The sequence below is a fragment of the Dendropsophus ebraccatus genome, chromosome 9 (genome assembly GCF_027789765.1).
Source record: "Dendropsophus ebraccatus isolate aDenEbr1 chromosome 9, aDenEbr1.pat, whole genome shotgun sequence".
In the NCBI taxonomy this organism is placed as follows: Eukaryota; Metazoa; Chordata; class Amphibia; order Anura; family Hylidae; genus Dendropsophus; species Dendropsophus ebraccatus.
Genome location: NC_091462.1, coordinates 48,177,408 through 48,193,987, shown reverse-complemented (window position 1 = coordinate 48,193,987; position 16,580 = coordinate 48,177,408). Strand labels below are relative to the sequence as shown.

General features: G+C 38.0%; 1 protein-coding gene across 2 annotated transcripts in view; it reads right to left on the bottom strand.

Annotated features, from left to right (window-relative positions):
* Positions 1–2,355: 2,355 nt before the first annotated feature.
* The window catches only part of ERBB4 (erb-b2 receptor tyrosine kinase 4), a 715,736-nt gene continuing 701,511 nt past the window's right edge, over positions 2,356–16,580 (bottom strand). For both annotated transcript variants that reach the window (XM_069983214.1, XM_069983215.1), the window contains 2 exons: positions 8,407–8,704; positions 2,356–4,037 (listed from right to left, as the gene is read on the bottom strand). In XM_069983214.1, coding sequence (XP_069839315.1) covers positions 3,592–4,037; positions 8,407–8,704 — 744 coding nt within the window. In that variant the 3' untranslated portion in view covers positions 2,356–3,591. The remainder of the gene's footprint in view (positions 4,038–8,406; positions 8,705–16,580) is intronic.

Sequence of the window (16,580 nt, the reverse complement as noted above, 5' to 3'; positions counted from 1 at the left end):
ATAGCAGGGTGAAGCCACAAGGGACAGCTCTGATGACTTGTAATTCAGGTGGTATGAAAGTGATCACAGGTTTCCTTCAAAGAATTGTTTTCATGCCAATATAACTTACATAGCAATCAAATGTCCACCACACAAGAAGCCAAAGGTGAACATGCATGAGTTGTAAATCTTCATTGTAAAGGTAGGGAGACGACAGAAAAAAGCTCTGGCTTCTGGGGGGGGGGGGGGGGGGGGCTTACATTGCCAGGACCACAATGCTCTATTGGGAGATGGAGCAGAAGGAGGGTCACATTATGTGGTGCCACCACCCACCCATAAGCCACAGGTGAAGGAGAGGTCTTAGTAGAGTGAGCAAGTTTCAAGGTATTCAACATAGGGGTTCCCTACTTTCAAGAAGCATGAGTAACGTATTCTATCCCTGCCCACAATAATACCCATGACAAGTATCACATCTTTATATTGGGACTTGTATTAATGATACATCTTTTGCTTTCATATTTAGCTGCCATTCCATTAGAGTTGCTGTGTTAGACTCCCATGCAGAAGATATTGCAACAATGCAGAATCTTCTCTCAGTTGTGGGAGACAATAATCGACCCATTTTACAGCAGAATTACTTAATGCTACATAATGTCATTACTTCGGCAATGCAGAGGGTACCTGCACTACATAAACACCTTCTGTTGTTCAGTTGTGTTCACCGGGGTGCACTTGACTGCTCATAGACTGTATTTATGTTGAATACAGTGCACATTTTTTTCGAAAAGTCCATTTAAGTCTGCACCTTAAGAAAGTTACACGATGGCCATGATAAGCACAGAGATTCAGTTCAACCATTCTGAAAAAAACCTTCTGACAAAGTAATTTAGTAGCAGTGAATAAGACCTTCCTTATCATAAATGATAGTAAGCAATTGGCAGTGTTAATGAAGAATATTTTATGCCCAAAAATTCGGCCAAGGTGGAAACCATGTTTTGGCACTATATCGCCTTGTATCTTGTCTTCAGTGTCAAAACTCTGAGATAGTTCACAGTCCCACACAAAGTGCTTTGGCTGGTTCGACCAGGAACTATACAATTCCATTATAAACTGCTATGTTCAGCATATGAGTCCACTAAGCAACCGAGCTGTAGAGTTGAAATTCTGACATTAGTTTCTAGCTTAGGAGCCAAATATAAAGTCCATTTTCAGCCTCCTTTAGATGTACTTTTGTTGTAGTATGGTCATTGCTTTGAATGTATTTAAAATCCATGGGTAATGTAACAAAATGTCCATTATACATGAGATCCATACTTCACTCTACTATGCGTCATTGGTATATAAAATGGATCGATCACACACTATACACAGGCGTTGTCCCATCCCTCTTCACCTGTATCATTTGGCAAATTTTATGTAAGGACCCCTAAAATTTGATATTCACATAGATCAGCTTATACATTTTCAGAATTCCATAGCCTCATCTTTAATACTGTGGTGCTTTTATCTATTCCATGGATATGTGCTCACTTTTCAGAACAACTACTTAGATTCTATATTCAAATAAAGTAGAAAAAAAAGGAAGACACATAAAAAAACAAAACAAAAACATCTGCTTAACAAATATTTCTTCTAAATTAAAGACTACATACAATATATTGCGAGAAGAAATTATAATGTTAAATTCCATCATAGTAGCTTTGTTCTTGTTTACCGGGTTTTCCGTAGCTCCTGTAAGGAATGGGATCATCCTGGAAGCAGCACAGCAACTAAGTGCAGTCTAGCAAACACTGAAGATCACTAAACCCCACAAATTTCACTATCTGACAAGAAAACATGGCGCTGAAACAAGATATGAAGACAAGTACTGACATGTAACATTTACTGACAATGTTCATCTCTGAAAACTCAAGCTGCAGGAAGACCTTAAAGTGCTTTCATGTCTGAGTACTTTCCATCCACAAACAGGAAATAGCATGGCATGAGTCGAAACACCCCCCACAAATAGGTCACTACAATGACTTTATCTTTAACTGCAGTATTTTGTCTACTATTATCCAACACCTGCCACTCATGACCCTAACCCCTTTTCCATTTTCACTAGTATACTGTCTAACCCGTTACATTATATATTATTCTATAGCTTATATTTCTAGTTACTTTCTTTGTTACAAATAATATTAATTTTTTTTCAACATTTTTAGTCTTTGTGTATACATCATTTCATTCTGCTGGTTGCCTCCATATTGCTTCATTCAAAATAAAAAAACAAAAAAGAAACAAAAAACAAAAATTTAAACATACAACAGTCTTTAAAGGACAAAGAGAACATTGTAAGTGCAAAACTGACTTTCTAGACTAAAGTCTGCGATTCCCTGCTGCGTAAAGTTTTCCTTACAGTCCATCTGCTAAGATCCCACCGGCTAGGACACCTCAGTCATCACCGTTGACATCTCTGGCTTGTCATTCGTTTCACCAGTCTAGTGTACCTCAGTTGCTGAAAGTCCTGAACTAAATTATATGGCTCCAAACACTGGTAACATCATCTTTAAAAAAAAGTTACCATATGGAAAGAAATTTTCTTTTTATGTTCTTTTTTATAATGTTTAAGAAAGTTTTTCTTGGTGCTGGTTTTAGAAAAAAAAATGATGTGGTGGCTTTATGGTTTTATAACCATGACTGAGAAAATTCAAGAAAATTATATGAAATGCACTGCTTTTATTTCTCTTTAGCTAAAATGTAGTGTGTCTCGTAAGACTGTCACCAGTAAGAATTTTAGTATAAACTTGACCTCCCAACAAATTAGAAAACTGGGTAAGTTCAATTTTATCTTTTCAGTTGACTTTACAATCAACAAAGACTGTCAAAGATGTCACATTCCATGCTGTCAAGCAACAGATGGTATTATAATCCCCATTTACACCTCGACTAAAATATTCTACTCTAAACCTTTAGCTCAAACCATACCTAAGCAACTCAAATATTCTCACATTTTAATAAAAATACAAGCTCGGTAACATGAAAACCTAACTTTAAAAACAAAACCCAAATTTATTTAGACTTTAATACCTAAATATCCTAGCAAAGTGAACCATGTCCCCTTGTCTTCTAAGCTCGCAAATTTTAATGACACTTTCTAAACAGTCACTGGGGTGTTCTGTAGAGGAAGACACGGTCAGGCTGTCAAGTTTAAGTGACTGGTACAGCAAAAGTTTTTTTGAATTTGGATTACCATAAAAATAAATGAATTACTTAAATTTGGTTCTTCTTGAAAGATGGATTTGAGCTGATATAAATACTGCAAAAAGTAAAAGATGGGTTGATCAATTGCTACAGCTTCATATGTTGTCCAGTGGTTTCTACCAGTGTCTGGTCATTTGATGACAAATTGCCAATAATGAATGAGCTGCCGGTCAAGAAGGAACATCATCAAGTGCTCTCTTTAATAAATAATAATAAAATAACCTAGCGCACTCTTTTACCTTCTTATGGGAGAGATCTGGCATTGAAAGGAAGCACACCTGAAGAAGTAAGGTGGCTATTAGAGTAGGAGGGCTCAAGGACTTTATGGGATTTCATGGGTTCCTCTTCAAATCAATAATACTGAAAGTTCTACACAACAGTGTTCCGGTGCCTGTAAGGAGGAGGGGGAAGGACAGTGCCTGGCTTCAGAGTGAACTCGGTCAGGTACTCTGGATTTTCTGCAACTACAGGCCTGATCCGTCCATTTTGCTTATAAAAGTATTTTGTGCTGTACTCATGCAGATAATCTGGGTGTTGAATGGTGCTTCTGGGAGGCAAGCTATGGTTCCAGTACTCTGGGTTGTCAAATGCCTTCTTGGCTTTTTCTGGTACAGTAAGTCCATTGTTTTTCATAAATTCAGCATTTTCCATAGGCTTGGCATAAGAATTAAAGTAAAGGTGCTCATTGACATATTCATCCTCTGATTTTGGCTGCCCACTGGGTCCATTGTGGTATTCAGGATTATCCAGAGCTTGGAGATCACCATTTTTTCTTCTTGAGACAAAAGGATTTTCTTCCACTGGGCTTAAGTAGTCTAGAAAAAAGTATAGAATTACATTTTTTGTGATAGTTGACACATGATAAAAAAAATATATATATACTTTAGGCTCGATTCACACGTTGTAAGAGTGCGGCTGTATTTGCGGCTGTAATTGTGCGGCGGTATTTTTGGTGGTTCGTGTGTATGCTTGGAAGTATAGGATATGCGGCTGCACAGTGCACACTATGTATGAATCTACGGCCCTATCGTAAACGGACCCGTAAAAAATGAACAAGACCATTGTTTGCGGCTGAATATGCGGCCGTGGATTGACAGGCGGTCCGTACGGAGTACTTCAAAAATAGCCGGCAATGATGCTGAATGCCGATGCCTCTAATAGTTAATATATTAAATTAATCAAACACATTTTCTTTGTAATCAAGACACTTTCGTTGATCAATAATTTATTTCTAACGAATCCATCATTTTGCAATTAAATATACTGTTAAAAAAATAGATATATAAATAAATGTATATTTATCTATATATTTATTTTTTGACAGTATATTGAATTGCACAATGATGGTGTTAGGGTGGTCTTCAGGTAAGACCTTCAGGTATATTGGATGGTAGCCAGATTGGAGGGGCAACTCGCGAGAAGGATGCAGACAACTCGAGATGGTTCTGAGTAGCAGCATGTTTATTGCAACAAAGTCATCATCTTTTATACCCCTTGCGGGGTGTACACCTCATTAAACATTAACCAAGAATCTTTAGGTATTTTCCATAGATGAAGTCATGTGATTATATTCGGTCATGCGCAATGTGATCAATATGAGTAAATATCTTATTTGCAGCGTAAGGGAAATTAATAAGAATAACATCCAATCGTGGTTGGTATCGATCGATTTCCCGCTAATCAGTTTGTTACTATTTATTCAATCAAGTTATCTTCAATTATGATGTCTCTGTAGCTCCCTATCTGTGCTCTGTAAACCAAAACACAGATAAGTGTCCTGAGGATGGGTCAGAGTGACCCACCCTGATAAGCAACATCAGCATTTTGTAAATCATGTGTTATTGAGAATTATATTAACACTATCCTCTCTGTGTCCCAGAATTAAACCAAAGCCCCTCATCCCTGACAATGGATTCGTTAGAAATAAATTATTGACCAACGAAACTGTATTTATTTCAACGAAAATGTGTTTTATTCATTAAATATTAATTAGTACAGGAAGCTCTATAAGCCGGTAATTCATATGCCGGCAATAGAGCATTCTGTACTAATCATCACTTTACTTTAATGAAAACATCAAATGTTTCTTCTAATTATGTTATGACAATAGCATTATTAGAAGAAACATTTAGAATTATATGTGCACTCAGCTGATTGGCTGTTCGGCTGAGCGCACATATAATAAGCCGGTCCGCAGCACAGTGACTTCATTGTGCTGCGGACCAGCGAAGAGGACACATCGGGGTGAGTATAGAGCTCTCCACCCCCTCCCCAGCACTGCACCCATCCCAGCAAGGAAGGGGGGGTCAGTTAACCCCTTCCTTGCTGGGATGGGTGCAGTCTGACATCAGTCTGGCCCCCAGGGGGTTAAGGGGGATGCAATACATCCTCCCTTAACCCCTTGGGGGCCAGACTGTAAGCAGCGATCTGTAAAGATGCTGCATACTGTAAGGTGCACAACACCGCTCACAATGATGGGTGTTGTGCTCCTGTTTGTGTGTTTTTGTGTGTTTCTCCCTTTTTGTTTTTCAGATATCGGTATCCTGGGGATTACGTCGGATTCCATGGACTACGTCGATGACCAGCGTTTTTTTAATGTTTTTTTTAATAAAATGGTCAATGAGGGGTGTGGGGGTGTTTTTATTTGAATAAAAAAATTTGTAAACTTGTGTCTTGTCTTTATTTCTTTACTTTATAGACTTAGTTGTGGAAGCCGTCTAATAGACGGAATCCATTACTAAGTCGGGGCCTAGTGTTAGCCGGTATAAAATGGCTAACACTAACCCCCTATTATTACCCCAGTACCCAATGCCACCAGGGGTACTGGGAAGAGCCGGGTGCCAGTGGTCCTGGAGCGTCAAAATTGGCGCTCCTGGACCGGGCGGCAGCAGGCTGGTAAGATTTAGGCTGGGGAGGGCCTAAACCAATGGCTCTTCCCACCCTGGTGTTACGAGGCTGCTGTCGTTTGGTTTTTAACCCGGCTGGTTATAAAAATAGGGGGGACCCTATGCGTTTTTTTTTAATTATTTATTTATTTAAAAAAAAAAACGCATAGGGTCCCCCCTATTTTTATAACCAGCCGGGTTAAAAACCAAACGACAGCAGCCTGGTAACACCAGGGTGGGAAGAGCCATTGGTTTAGGCCCTCCCCAGCCTAAATCTTACCAGCCTGCTGCCGCCCGGTCCAGGAGCGCCAATTTTGACGCTCCAGGACCACTGGCACCCGGCTCTTCCCAGTACCCCTGGTGGCATTGGGTACTGGGGTAATAATAGGGGGTTAGTGTTAGCCATTTTATACCGGCTAACACTAGGCCCCGACTTAGTAATGGATTCCGTCTATTAGACGGCTTCCACTACTAAGTCTATAAAGTAAAGAAATAAAGACAAGACACAAGTTTACAAATTTTTTTATTCAAATAAAAACACCCCCACACCCCTCATTGACCATTTTATTAAAAAAAAACATTAAAAAAACGCTGGTCATCGACGTAGTCCATGGAATCCGACGTAATCCCCAGGATACCGATATCTGAAAAACAAAAAGGGAGAAACACACAAAAACACACAAACAGGAGCACAACACCCATCATTGTGAGCGGTGTTGTGCACCTTACAGTATGCAGCATCTTTACAGATCGCTGCTTACAGTCTGGCCCCCAAGGGGTTAAGGGAGGATGTATTGCATCCCCCTTAACCCCTTGGGGGCCAGACTGATGTCAGACCGCACCCATCCCAGCAAGGAAGGGGTTAAGTGACCCCCCTTCCTTGTTGGGAGGGGTGCAGTGCTGGGGAGGGGGTGGGGAGAGCTCTATACTCACCCTGATGTGTCCTCTTCGCTGGTCCGCAGCACAATGAAGTCACTGTACTGCGGACCGGCTCATTATATGTGCGCTGAGCCGATCAGCCAATCAGCTGAGCGCACATATAATTCTAAATGTTTCTTCTAATAATGCTATTGTCATAACATAATTAGAAGAAACATTTGATGTTTTCATTAAAGTTAAGTGATGATTAGTACAGAATGCTCTATTGCCGGCATATGAATTAACGGCTTATGGAGTTTCCTGTACTAATTAATATTTAATTAAGAAAACACATTTTCGTTTAAATAAATTCAGTTTCGTTGGTCAATAATTTAATTCTAACGAATCCATCATTGTGCAATTAAATATACTGTCAAAAAATAAATATATATATAAATATACATTTATTTATATATATATTTATTTTAACAGTATATTTAATTGCAAAATGATGGAATCGTTTACATTTAATTATTGAACAATAAAAGGGACTTTATTAGACAGAAAATGTGTTTTATTAATTCAATATATTAACCATGAGAGACATCTGCTATAGTGCAGAGGATCGCAAACCCCGGTAATAGCGATTCATGTAAACTGTGTTCCCTGCTTTCCCAGATGCATCCAGAGGTGTTTCCATCACTTTCTTAACATTTTATTTGATATTTTTAGTTGAACCAGATTTCCAAGTAAATGACCGTATGTTTTGAGCCGCATGTCTATTTTTTCCCACGGCCGGAGTTTCACCCGCACATTTACAGCCGCATAAAAAATACAGCCGCACAGTTACAGCGTGTGAATCCAGCCTTATACTGTATATGCATTATATAAATATATGCTATATTTTAATGGAGTTAGACACTTTACCATTCATTTGTTTTCTATTTTTAATTATCTTACAGATATATCCTCCTTTATGTGCCCATTTTTTACTATAGGAGAAGCCTTGTCACCATGGTGCCCTATCCATATTATAGCTGAGTAAGGTGGAACATGTGTTAATAGGCATACATAGTGATAAAATTTTATACAGACATTTTTATAAAATTGATGATAAAGTGGCCAACCTCTTCCCATGTAATTTATTTGTACATTTCTATGTACTGTATGTCATCAAATCGATGTCATCCGATTAAAATAAATATTTTTGGTGGTTTCATTTATTTATGTGTGGGGAGGTTAATAAAGGACTTCTACTGCCAGTAAAAAATGGCTTCTATAGTAGCTGTAAACATATAGACCCCAAGGACCTATTTGAGAAACCTCAGAGTTGACAATGCTCATAGTTGATAAATTTAAAAGCATAATTGATAAACAAAACTAATAAGTAACATTATCATAATAGGATAAAGAATCCATAACATGAATGCTGTTGACCAACCTGACTTAGGCTTTTCTTTCATGGGAGTCATGTAACCATCTTCTCCGACAACTCCTCGTGCAGTGCGTTCCCGTACAAATGCGGTTGGGTCAGCACTGTATCTTTGCAGACTACTGTCTTCTGGAGCTCGCTCTGTAGCCTGTTTGCGGAGCGTTCCATTGCAGCATGTATCTTCAAAGACTTCAGAAGTTGCACCCTGGACTGCAGGAACTTCCGGTATGGGACAAGCAGGTGCTCTGTATGGCAGGGTCACTGATTCTTGTGTTGTGTAACCTCCATCTCGATACACAAACTGATTCTATTAAAGACACAAAAAGATGCAAAACCAGTTTTAATCTAACTTGCCATGTCACATGCTGGACTGAGTTGAATTGTTTTGTATACAAAATGTAAGTGTACAACAATGTCAAACTGAGGTTCCTTGTCCTCAAAGGAAGTAATCCTTAACACCCCCCCCCCCCCCCCATCTTAACTGCTATTTTTTTTTCTTTTTGTTATCAATAAGCGTATGTCTAATGTCCAATTTAAAAATACTTTTCACATGTTCTAGATACAGTTCAAAACTTTTAATTAATCAGGTTTGGGTGTTCAGATCCCCACCAACCACTAGAAGGGAGAAATATGAGACTGAGAACTTTTATTGGTGTCTCTCCTTAGTGTCGGAATAGACTTATTTTAGAAGTCCATCCACTGCCACTTGGACAGAGCAGGGAGAAAAATCACTTAGTGATTGCTTCTCTCTAACGTTCTACCAAATGGTGAGGTCTGCGTAACCAGCACCCTACCAATCCCAATCAAAAGTTAATGGCTCCAATTTTGATTGTCTTCTACTGGCTTTTAGGAATCCATTGCCGAGTCAAAACCTGGGCTGGGCTACCAGGATGTTCTCTAGATTTCTGTCGGATGTGTATGATTTAAGCAATTGTTTGCCTAATGTAATAGACATATGGCTCATTGACACTATGTATATGTTGGCAACCTGTCAAAGTGGGATGCCAACATATACAAGAACAGACAGGCATGGGTACCATTAACTTCAATGGCCTGAATGCAGTTCATTAACTATGTTTAAGTCATTTTGTGAATGTATGTTTTTTTCTTCAGGCTTAAAAGTGCAGCACGCCACAAGTCTAAGAAAAAAACACATATAAGCTGAGGAAATTACCTTACTATAGTAGTTAGTAACTAACTGTTCCAGTCTATGCTTGTATACTGTATACTGGCATCCAATTTTTACAAGTCGCAGACACATTTCTACCTCGGAAGTTACGTGTACCTAACCTTATCTGCAGTTTCATATGTGGGTTTTCCATTGCCAAAAACGTAGGTTTCTGAAGTTACTGTAGTCAGACTTGGCAGTAAAGGAAAACAAAAGTTTTGCTGTCACAACAGAATCACTTCAGAAAGCTACATTGTCTAGAAATGTCACTGAACAGACTTTGGAACATTTTGTCTGTCTGGCTGAAAAATCTTGGTGTTCTAAAATACCCCTGGGACACAGCCATAGTCATCACACCTGAAAGCACAGCGATGCTTTTAAAATAATTATAAATATATATATACTGTATATATATATATATATATATATATATATATATAGTATATTTTAGCCAGGAAAATGAGCAAAGATGAAGCGAGAGGGTATTACTGCCAAATCTATTTAACTGTTACACAATAACACATATATAAAGTCTGTAGAGCTCCACCATACAAGATACTACCTGTATTTACTCTAATGTATGGGGAATAAATGAAAAATGTAAAGAAAAAACTTCGGGTTCTAGTAGCAAGCTAAAGACCAATAAAGAAACAACTGAACCTCTGAGGTATTACAACATATAAATTTTATTTGTTAAAATTACACATAAATAAATAAAAAAATAATGAATAGATAAATACACAATGAACCATGGCTGACAAAATTGTTAAAAAAATGACAAACATACAATGAGGGGGCTGCTGCAGATGGACACTAGCAACTAAATAAGTAAGTAAATGATTTAAGTAAATAAATAAATAATTTAGATGAGAACAGGTGGACTAGAAGTGCTAAATACGGTGCCCAGAGATCTATGTGTAAATACTATATAATAAATACACCAAAAAGGTGCGATAGATAAATAAATAACACATGTGTCTCAATAGATGCAAAAAATAAATAAATAAATAAATGGATAAACACAATGTCCTACCATAAATAGTGGAGATCAAAAAGTGTCCACCGGCGGAGGGGAGGGGAGGGGAGGGGAGGGGACTGCCCCAATCATATGAATACGGACAAAATGGTAAGAAAAAAACCCAGGAGGTAAAATAAAAGTGATATAGATAAATATAAAAATATAAAAATAAAAATAAATATAAATATAAATATAGATATAAAGATAATAATAATGATAAATAAAAATAAAAATAAAAATAATAAATATAAAGATAAAAATAAATAATAAATAATAATAAGTAATAATAAAAAATAGTAATATATAAATAATAATGAAAAATAAAAAGAAAAAATAATAATAAAAGGAAAAATATTTGAAAAAATAATAATAAGAGAAAAAAAATAAGAAAAAAAGGAGAAAAAATCACAACCAAAAATGCAGACGTCCATAACAAACGGGTTGTAAAAAAGTATATGAGTACTCAAAAAAAGAGTCCATGTTGGAAAGTCACAACAGATGTATCCCAGGGTGTAGATAGGAAGATAAGTGATGGAGCTTTGCGATGAGAAGATCAGGCATGACAGGAAAAAGGGGACTCCCAAATGGCAGGTGTAACCAGTATTATATCTCAAGATCTAAAAGGATAAACCACAAAATTATAAATGATTAAAAATAGAACATACAATAGAGCAATATAATATAACAATACCTATGTGACTATAAAAATAAAAACATGACCCATACCCGGGCGCAGCGGTCAGAGAAAAGGTGCATAACTCAAAATTTCGTTCAGGCCATTTGGAAAGACAGTCCTAAGCCTCCAAATCCATCGGCTCTCACATTGAGCGAGGCGTTTAGCATAATTGCCTCCTCTCAATCCCATCTGTATTCTGTCGATGCCTCTTACTTTGAAACCCGTGGGGTCGCAATCATGGAAGCGCCAAAAATGTTTTGCCACAGGCTTCAAACCCTCTGGACTCTCCATGTCTGATGCTCGTGAAATGTCCCTCACGTGTTCACGAACCCTCGTCTTTAACTCTCTGGTCGTGAGTCCAACGTAGATTTTATTACAGGGGCATGTTGCATAGTACACCACCATCTTGGTTGTGCATGTTATATGTTGTGTAATTTTATAATTACACTCACCCGAGCTATCCAAAAAGTCAGTCGCTCTCTCCATATTAGGACAAGCGATGCAGTTGCCACAGGGAAAAAAACCCCATTGGGGACCCTTGGACCCAAATATCTTACCTGGGGGTTTTGCTTGATGTTCACTCTTCACTAAGATATCCCTGAGGCTCCTAGCTCTGCGTGCAGTGATTGCTGGTTGAGGGGGTAAATAGGCACGAAGCGTAGGATCTGCAAGTAGGACAGGCCAATGTTTAGCCAAACAGTGCCTCATACGCTCCCATTGGCAATGATAATTGGTGAAAAATCTTACCACTGTGTCTGACGGTTGACGATTGGCTGGTGATAGGAGTGTGGGTCGAGGAGTATTCTTAGCCCGTACATATGCTCGTTTTAAAGATCGATGACTATATCCCCGACTCAGAAAACGCTCCCTAAGTTCCTTTGCTTGTCTCTCAAAATCTTCAGTAGAGGAGCAAATTCGTCTAATGCGGAGATATTGCCCCACTGGAATAGCTCTGATCGTGGAGGGGGGATGTGAAGATGAGGCATGTAAGTATGAATTTGCTGCAGTTTGCTTCCGGAACACATCAGTCTGTATATATCCATTAGCGTCTCTGCGGAGAGTAACGTCCAAGAAATCAACGGAATCATGGCTGTACGTGTATGTGATTTTAATGTTACGGTTGTTACTGTTCAGATTTTGGATGAACAAATGCAGTTGATCCATGTTTCCCTGCCAGATCATGAAAATGTCGTCGATGTAGCGCGCCCAAAAAAGGACGCGGTCCATCGACGGCAGTCCATGATCTGACAGGAATAGGTCCCTCTCCCACAGCCCCAGGAACAAATTCGCGTACGAGGGCGCACAAGACGCCCCCATAGCGGTGCCCTGGAGCTGCAGGTAGAGGGACCCCAAAAATGAAAAAAAGTTGTGGGTAAGTGTAAACTGAAGTAGTTGACTTACCAAGTTGCCCATCCATTTTTCAATAGAACTGCTCTCCAGGAAGAACTTCACAGCGGCTATACCGTCTTCGTGCCTTATACTTGTATAGAGAGACTCCACGTCGCATGTGACCATCAGCATATTGTCTTCCAATTGGATCCCCTCTATTTTACAAAGGAAATCAGATGAATCCTTAACGTAAGATGGCAAACACTCCACAATTGGTTTAAGCAAGTGGTCAATGTACTTACTCACATTTTCAGTAAAGCTATTATTCCCCGAAATTATCGGTCTTCCTGGTGGTCTTGTTAAATTCTTGTGCACCTTCGGGAGAAGATAAAGTGTCGGAATGGTGGGGTTCTGAACTGTAAGAGCAGCGTGAAGGTCCTTGGAAATGATACCCTCATCCTCCGCCTGAGAGAGAATCTCTTCCAGGCTGCAGGTATAAGACAGCAGTGGGTTAAAAGTCAATTTACGATAACACGTATTGTCACGTAACTGGCGGAAGGCTTCAGTCTCGTACATATGTTTGGGCCATATGACAGTATTACCGCCCTTATCGGCTGGCTTGAATGTAACATCATCCATTGATCTGAGTTTTCGTATGCTGGTTCGTTGATCATGAGATAAATTGTCATGCTGAATACTGGTTGGAATTTGTGATAATTCCTGTTCAACCAGTCGTACAAAAATGTCTATGGAGGGACATAGATTCAGTGGAGGAAATTTTTGTGATTTCTTTCTTATGCATACAGGGACCTTACCTTCATCCTGAGGTTGTTGTTCTCTTAGAAGAGCATTTAAAGTGCGTAGTGCTTCCTGCTCATTTGCAGAGGGAAACAACTCTTCGCATTCATTGCGGTGATGCCATTTTTTAAACATTAGGGCCCTAGCAAAGAGATGCAGATCTTTGGTCACCGTAAAATTATCAAATTTAGCACAAGGGGAAAAGGTTAGACCCTTCTCCAAAATTGACAGATCTGTAGGAGATAATGTATGTGTAGACAAATTAATTACCTTGGGGTTGCCAGGACCACCTGTTGCTCCTCTTTGCAGGTCAGATCTCTTACGGCTTGAAGTAAATTTCTGGTCCCATTTGCGCTTAAATCTCTGTTGGGGATGATAACCAGTCGCTCCCCCGGCGTCACTCCGATCACTTATGGACGACATCGATGATACTGACATTGATCGATTTCTGGATCTAGTCACCCGTCTGGTCTGCCATTTGTACATTCTCTTTTGTTGGAAATCATTTAGATCTCTCGACAATTTCTTACTCTTTACATCTTGTATATCCTTCTCCCACGTAGCAAATTGGGAATCCATCTGTTTGCGAAACGTTTCTGCCTCTTCCTCATTCATTTTACTAGTGAGCTCTTCCTGGAGGCGTTCTAGCTCAGGATCAAGCTGTTCCAATGATCTTTTGTTAAGACCAATAAGTAATTCCATAAATTTGTGTGAACTATTAGTGCAAACCTCCTCCCATTGGGCTGTAAACATCTCATCATCGACTGGAAATGATGGGAAGACTTGTATACGTAAACCACGAGGAACTAGTTTACGTTGTATATAATTTTCCAAATAGGCTCTATTCCACCATGTTTTAGTACGTTTGTGTAAGAGCTGACTGAATGTTTTTTGTAAACCCTGCACATCTCTCTGACCGCTAGCACCCTCAGCCGTAGATTCATTGTTGAACACCTTTTCCAATTGAGATTGCCAGGACCGTTCCCTGGATTTGTAGTCCATGATACTACTGACTTAAACCACCTGTGGATAAACACAGAAATAATCAATAACACATATATAAAGTCTGTAGAGCTCCACCATACAAGATACTACCTGTATTTACTCTAATGTATGGGGAATAAATGAAAAATGTAAAGAAAAAAAAAAAAAAAAAAAAAAACTTCGGGTTCTAGTAGCAAGCTAAAGACCAATAAAGAAACAACTGAACCTCTGAGGTATTACAACATATAAATTTTATTTGTTAAAATTACACATAAATAAATAAAAAAATAATGAATAGATAAATACACAATGAACCATGGCTGACAAAATTGTTAAAAAAATGACAAACATACAATGAGGGGGCTGCTGCAAATGGACACTAGCAACTAAATAAGTAAGTAAATGATTTAAGTAAATAAATAAATAATTTAGATGAGAACAGGTGGACTAGAAGTGCTAAATACGGTGCCCAGAGATCTATGTGTAAATACTATATAATAAATACACCAAAAAGGTGCGATAGATAAATAAATAACACATGTGTCTCAATAGATGCAAAAAATAAATAAATAAATAAATGGATAAACACAATGTCCTACCATAAATAGTGGAGATCAAAAAGTGTCCACCGGCGGCCCCCACCCCAACGCACGTTTCGGCGTAGCCTTTTTCAAGGGGTACCTATCAACTGGAGGGTCGCACTATAAATACCCAAAGAGCCACTAGGAGAACCAATCACCTGACCGCCCCGCACATGAGGTGCATTACATACAATCAAGCTACCTACTCAATACTACTGCCGCTTCCAGATGCGACCGGCGTCCGCGCCTCAGGCGCAACGTGATGACGCTTGCGGTCGCATGATGGTATGATGCCTCTATGATGCGTGAATGCGCCGGTCACGTGTGCAGCGTGATGACGTGCAAACCCGATAAGTCACGTGATGTATTTGTCACGTGACATACCCGTGTGACGCGGACGCACGTAGGTCACATGTGCGGAAGAACACAGTGTGCCTACGCGCATGCGCCTCACCCGGGCAGAAGAGAGACAAAGACTACTGCCATCTATAGGCCATATGGGGATAATACACTATAATGGATAAATGAATCATAGACCAATCATACACCAATGGGCTATCTGTGAATACAATAAAGATATATATACTAGTGGACAGAATGCATTAAAGGAAGAAATATATATAAAAATAACAATAGATTAATGAAAGTAATAATAAATGAGAACAAAATAGATACAAAATCATGATAAATAAATATGCAATACAAATATAAAGTGTGAACCATACATAACCTCACTGGCCATAATCACTATAATGAATATACATACAACATAATAAATGACTAAATAAAGGGAAAAGAGTATCCCTAATAGGAAGAAAACATAATTATGGATCAAAAAAGACATAATTTAGAAACTAAAAACTATATAAATATACATATATATACACATAAGATAAGTGAGATAGAAGTGAATGAAAATAAAAATATATAAATATATAAGTATATATACGTTTAAAGTGCAGCATTTGAAAAAAACAGTGATAAAGTGCAAGTGCAATAAAGTGCAACACGTGTATAGTGCAAATTATAACACACCTACTGGTACAGCGATGAAAAAACATCACGTATCAGAGGAGTGATGTGAGACCGTGTGTAAAAAATATATATATATCTAAGTGATAATAAATGAAAAAATGGATGAATACATGAATAGAAATATGTGTATACGGATGTCATTCTATATATGGCCAGCGAGGTAAGAGGATACGCATAAAAAAATGTATACACAATATATATAAGATGAAAATGAAAAATAGAAATAGATGTAAATAAATAAATATAAATAATGAATGAAAATGGAATGTATAAAATAATATTAATAAAAATAATAATAAATAAATAAAATAAATAATGAAAGGTGATAAATGATTGATTAAAGAATAACAAAAAAAGGGGAGGGGAGGGGAGGGGAGGGGACTGCCCCAATCATATGAATACGGACAAAATGGTAAGAAAAAAACCCAGGAGGTAAAATAAAAGTGATATAGATAAATATAAAAATATAAAAATAAAAATAAATATAAATATAAATATAGATATAAAGATAATAATAATGATAAATAAAAATAAAAATAAAAATAATAAATATAAAGATAAAAATAAATAATAAATAATAAATAATAAGTAATA